General features: G+C 30.9%; 1 protein-coding gene across 1 annotated transcript; it reads right to left on the reverse strand.

Moving 5' to 3' along the window:
- Positions 1-1,347: 1,347 nt before the first annotated feature.
- Positions 1,348-5,156, reverse strand: LOC145626726 (putative sesquiterpene synthase). Its single transcript, XM_081679195.1, has 7 exons — positions 4,992-5,156; positions 4,379-4,652; positions 3,901-4,279; positions 3,469-3,687; positions 3,214-3,349; positions 2,815-3,063; positions 1,348-1,647 (listed from the first exon to the last, which is right to left on the reverse strand). Exons 1-7 carry the CDS (start codon positions 5,091-5,093, stop codon positions 1,354-1,356), a joined length of 1,653 nt encoding a protein of 550 aa, XP_081535321.1. The 5' UTR covers positions 5,094-5,156; the 3' UTR covers positions 1,348-1,353.
- Between the last annotated feature and the right edge of the window lie 677 nt (positions 5,157-5,833).

Genomic DNA, 5,833 nt, shown 5'->3' on the forward strand with positions numbered 1-5,833 from the left:
GATAAAAATTTTTTTAATTATTTCAATTCCAGTCTTTAATTAATGAAAGAATACTATGTGAATAAATTAATTAGATTTTATTTAAAGTGATCAAACAACACTAATTATTTGATTAAAATTATTTAAAACAGGAAGAAAAAAAAAAGATTGATCTAAGTGCTCAGAAAACTAACTATTCTCCTTTTTTGCTAGATCTTCGTTTTATGCGTTTATGGACTTCCCTCCTTATTTGTACCTCCAAGGACTTCAATGGAACAACTCTGTAACTTGCACGCAGCTGGCGCGCGCAACTGTGCAAGTTGTACGCGGTGCGGTTTGCCTTATATAAAAATGCATTTTTAAAACTTCTATAACTTTTGACTATGAAGTTGGATTAACTCAAATAAGATATCATTGGAAAGATCCGAATGTCTAATTTTCAATGCTGTTAGAATTATGTTAAAATCTGTTATGGATCAAATGATATGGCCGTTTGAGTGCAAGGGTGTCGGTTTTAAGGTCCGGTTAAGTATTTTGATGATAATCTCTTCGTTTTAACCCGGAATTGGGCTTATAATATACTATTGAAAATCTTTTTGAAAGGGCTATCTAACTGTATAGGCCATGCACAGATATTAGGTGTTTACTTAATCTGATTAGCTCGATTTTGAACAATGTAAGACCCATTTGGTCCAATCACTACATTTGACGTATTTAGGTTTATTATAAATCAAAATTAAACATCTATAAAGATTATGAACACGTTTTAGTCCTAATTAGTAATTGAACTAGGCTCTAAAATAATTTGGTCTCAAATAGGGGTTCTAACTTCATAATGCATTTCGAAATATTAATTGCAACACTTTTATAATGGGAAAGAACCCACCATTATTTTATAATTTCTCTCTCCCATTAACCCCACTTTTACAAATATTTTATTATTTCTCTTTCCTACCAACCACACTTATACTACTTTTTTTTTTTTAATAATTATTTCTCAGTCCTACCAACAATACTTTATATTATAAAAAATTCACCCTATAAATTTTCTTAAACTTTGTGAACACTGTAGCGTTGCGATTAATACGAAACAAAGGGAGTACTCATTAATACAATTACAATATACAGAAGACTTTGATACTACCCCCGTGAATTCTTTAAAAAGAAGTTGATGTTATAATCATATAAACAGGATGCATGCATCTTTCTTACAAGAAATTCAAATATTATGAATTTATGATGATGCTCTAAAGTTAAGAAACAAAACATTTCAACTCAAATCATTACATCATAACCAAAAGTAAATTTCTCAATACAAAAGTAAAATTATAAGGTGATAAAAGAGACACACAAAATCCATATACGTTGTATAATTTATGATGTGATAGAATGAATAAGAATTGTGGCAACTTTTTCTTGCATTAAAGTACCAATAGTATAGCCATCTTCATCAATGTGATAAACGTCATATAATGTCCTTGATAAGTTTATGACTCGAAATAGCAAAGGCTTTGGAACAATTATTGGCCCAATCAATTCTTCATTAATGTCCTTCCATGCTTCCTCAATGTGTGATCGGAGCGCCTTCGTAGCTTCTTCCATGGAGGTTCCAAATTGATCCATGTAGCAATCTATTGCAGATGAAACATGGCCTCGTCTCTTTTCGAACTAAAAAAAAGTCCATTAAAAAATGAAATAATGAGTTAGATTGAGAGCATTAGTATATAACCGCTATTGCTATTATTATTATTATTATTATTATTATTATTATTTTGAAAGAAATCGCTATGATTATTATTAGTAACAAACCAGTTAATATTACGGTAAGGTTGTGAATTTTATTAATATATAAGTTCAAAGGGTAACTATAAAATAAAGAACAAGTAAATAAAAACAAATTGATAGAGTATATAAATCAATCCTATCATAATCCGTACATACAAAAAACCAATCCTAAGTATGTGGGGCTTGAAATGTGAATGTAATATCGGCATCCCCATACCCAGTGCTAAATTAAATATTCTACGTCAAATAAGAGCTGGTTTAGTTTTGAATATGTTGTGGCCTTTTTATTTATTTATTTATTCATTTTGTCACAACTACTCTTGATATCATGATAAAAACCATTTAAACTGATTCACATAGCCTAAAATTGGTTTATACTAAGGCCCTGTTCTCTCCACCTTAAAAAAATAATATTAAGTAAAAATAATTTCAATTCAGTAAAAATAAGTTCAATTCAGTAAAATTAATTTCAGTTCAGTAAAAATAATTTCAGTTCAGTAAAAATAAGTTCAGTTCAGTAAAATTCAGCTTTCTTAAAGAGGAATTATAGTAGAAAATCAGTAAAAATAATTTCATTTCAGCAAAAATAATTTCACTTCAGTAAAATTAATTTAAGTTCAGTAAAAATAATTTAAGTTCAGCTAAATTAATTTCAGTTCAGTAAAAATAATTTCTGTTCGACAAAATTAAGGAGAAGAGAACGGGGCCTAAATATACTCCACCTAAAATAAACCTAGGAAAAGATATTTCTAAACATGAATGATATTTATACTCATGATAGACGTGCTTATAGAGTTATAGTATGCTATGTTCATAGTAATTCAATAATCCACAGTTTAATTTGTTTTTGTTAAGCAAGATACATGTCTAATATACTTTATCAATTAGAAGAATTTATATGTAGCCAGTCTAGCCACGTATGAAGTATTTGCATGTCCAACTACTAAAAATAAAATCTGATTATCAAACTAAATAGAAACAAAGGAAGTATATCATATCTTGAGCTCGAGTTGGTTGTAACCAAGCTAAGAGACTACTGCTAGTACATACCTTATGGCTACCAATGTCATTCAAGAGCCTGGCGAGTATGCATGAAGCGTTTAGAGCCTTTGTTCTATGGTCGACCCATTCAAAGGCATCCTTTGTCGCTAACTCCCCCATGCCTTGATAAGAGGCAGTTATTACGTACAAATAGCCGGAGCTTATGATGCCATTTTTCATGTATTCGTCGTATGTAGGAACAACATTTTGATGACGCCAAATAGCTTCTTGTAAGTAAGCTTGGAATAAAGCTTTCATCTATCAAATAGAAATAGACATTGAAGTATGTTCTTATATAATTTCAAAGAGAAACTAATTTTTAGTTTATACTTATATTATCATATAACTAATATATAAAGCTAAACTTTTAGCCAGTTCACATATTATAGATAAAGCCTTAGCATGTACTTGTTGGAGATGATAAACGGCAAATGATCGTTGCTCCAAAGCTAAGTTTTGCTCAATTTCTTCAAACGTGTCTAAGATAACTTGATAAATTACTCGCATGTAGCTCGGGAGTTCTTCGATGCAGCTTTTATCCCACCTAATATTTCATCATGTCAAAAGTTCTAGTTAGTTCAATAATTATAAGGTTTTAAAACAGATTTAGTACAGAAAACTAAATTTAGTTTGATTTGGCCTAATGCATTCATGGTAACGAACCTTTGAATGGCTTGTGTGAAGGGTTTTAACTCTTCAATAGTTCCATAAGCATCGTAGATGTCATCAATGACGGATATAATCTTGAACAATTTGTTAAGCAACATCCTCGCGTACGAGTACTTAGGTTCATGGTATACTCCCAAGATCCAGAAGTAAGCCTCTACCACTCGATCTCTCACAAAGGGCATCTTATTTAGCATGTCGAGCCTTCTCCACCACCTAAGTTTAACCAAAATAATAGTTGGGAATTTACAAATAAGAAATATTTTGAATGATTCAGCCACACAAGCTAAATAAAATACTTGTATCTTCTACCTCCATTATATATTATGTGCAACATTTGAATCTTTTATACTTCACAAATAAAACCCTAAAGTTGCGCATAATATATAACAGAGGTAGTATAACAAGTTACCGCACATATTTATTTACCTGGTAAGATCTCTAAGTTCAATGTTATGAAATATTTGAAGCAAGTTGAAATCTATCTTTGCAAATTTAAGTAAAGTTTCATCGTGGCAAGACTTTGATTCATAAAATGAGATTTGAAGCCGTGATTCTAGCCTTATACTGCGTCGATGGAGGGGTAGTTTTAGGGCATGGTGTATTTGTTCGGCCATGGGAGAGCTTAGTTGTGTAGCATAGGAAGTTAGATGAGTAGTAGCAAATGCACGGGCTTCGTCGAGTATTTTCTCTCCATGTACTCCTAGATATGACGCTTCATACAAGCTCAATAAACCTTGCACATCACTTGTTAAGCAATCCTTAAAGTAGCGTTCCTTTTCCTCACATTTGAACTTTTCAAATACATCTGTTTTTTCACATAAAAATAATGTATTTTTAATCACAAGTAAATTAACACAAAACTATATGCAAGCACAATCTAATGGTGATGTAGATGGTGTCATACCACTTGAAACATAGAAGCCATGTTGTCGTAGAAGACGAAAGCGTAGTGAAACATAGTAAAGATCATCCTCATAGCAGCCATCAACATAAAACTTATTATAGAATTTTTTTAAGATGTCTTCAATTTCATCTTCAAAGTGATATGCTACTCCTAATCGAATTATGTCATCTAGAAGTATAAGCCTTTCTTTGGGGTCCTTGTCAATGACCAAAAGTTCTTGACGCACTAGCTCTTTAAGTGCTACAGCTTCTTGCTCCATTTGGCCTTGGGTAACCTAAGCCAATAGTCAAAAAGAAAAAGGTAGATCATATTTTCACTTATGGACGATTTTTTTATACCATATCTTTTCACCTTTTAAGGATATGTTCAATTCAACTCACTGGGTATATAAGTTGATATGAAGTATTTGCTTATTTTTAAAGAATAATCTTATCAAACTAGATTAGATCGAATTTTATATTAAACTTTTATAATTGGAAAGTTTTTAATAATCTTTAACTTTACAAATTTATATTCATTTTTTTTTTTTTTTGAAAGATACAAATTTTTATTCAAATAATGTCAAATTTTGGTTTAACTTTTATGTTACGTACGGAGTAAGTGTAAATCATACCGTATCTGGAGGAGTATAGTTGAAGAAGCGATCGCCCCAAAGGTCTGGATGATAATGTGCAAGAGGACGAACAACATTTGTTTCCTCAATCGAGCACTGCATATTTTTTAGGAAAAATTGAGTTTATTTAATATTGAAATCTGAAGTATTTTGGATAACTAGAGTGTCTTTTGGTTTTATGAAGAATTATTGAAGTCTAATGAAGTTTATTTATAAGGGAACAAATTTATCTTCTATCTGTTTTTTATTGATTAAAAATTTTTGCAATCAAATATTTACAGCAATAAACGTATACAGGAAATACTTTATGAAATGAAGAGTGTAACAATTTAAGTTTTTATTTTTATTTTATTTTTTATTTTTGTGGTTGTTTATAGAGCCACAAGGGCATGTTATGAAAATCAATCCCAAAAATCACCGATAATTGGAAGGGGAACTATGTACCATTATAGCAATTGGTGTGGCTTACTCTTTTTTTATTACCAAATTGTTTGTAATATTCACCATCATTTATGCCTTAGATTGCAAGAAAGTGATCGTTGAGTCTGATGATGAAATCTTGATCAAATGCCTCACAAATGCCTCGATTTATTTAACGGAGTTGGATGCTATACTTGAGGATATATTTTCGCTTTCGTGTAATTTTGATAATGTATCTTGGTCTCATGTTAAAAGAGATGGGAATTTTGTCGCCCATCATCTAGCTAGATTAATTCCCTTTGGTAGTGAATAAGTGTGGGTAAATCATGTTTCTTGTGAGATTTCACCCTATGTATTGTCGGATGCTTTATCCTTGAATTAATACTACCTTTTTTGGTTCCAAAAAAAAAAAAAAATAAATA

Source organism: Chenopodium album, chromosome 4, assembly GCF_948465745.1.
Source record: "Chenopodium album chromosome 4, dcCheAlbu1.1, whole genome shotgun sequence".
NCBI classification, from domain to species: domain Eukaryota; kingdom Viridiplantae; phylum Streptophyta; class Magnoliopsida; order Caryophyllales; family Amaranthaceae; genus Chenopodium; species Chenopodium album.

What these genes read in the sequence shown, in the direction of transcription:
- LOC145626726 (XM_081679195.1), bottom strand. Translation starts at nt 5,093, where the DNA reads ATGCAGTGCTCGATTGAGGAAACAAATGTTGTTCGTCCTCTTGCACAT. An exon ending in GAACTTAGAGATCTTACCAG is followed by an intron (nt 3,688 to 3,900) that starts GTAAATAAATAT and finishes GGTTAAACTTAG; the next exon opens with GTGGTGGAGAAGGCTCGACA. An exon ending in CCGTTTATCATCTCCAACAA is followed by an intron (nt 3,064 to 3,213) that starts GTACATGCTAAG and finishes TCTATTTGATAG; the next exon opens with ATGAAAGCTTTATTCCAAGC.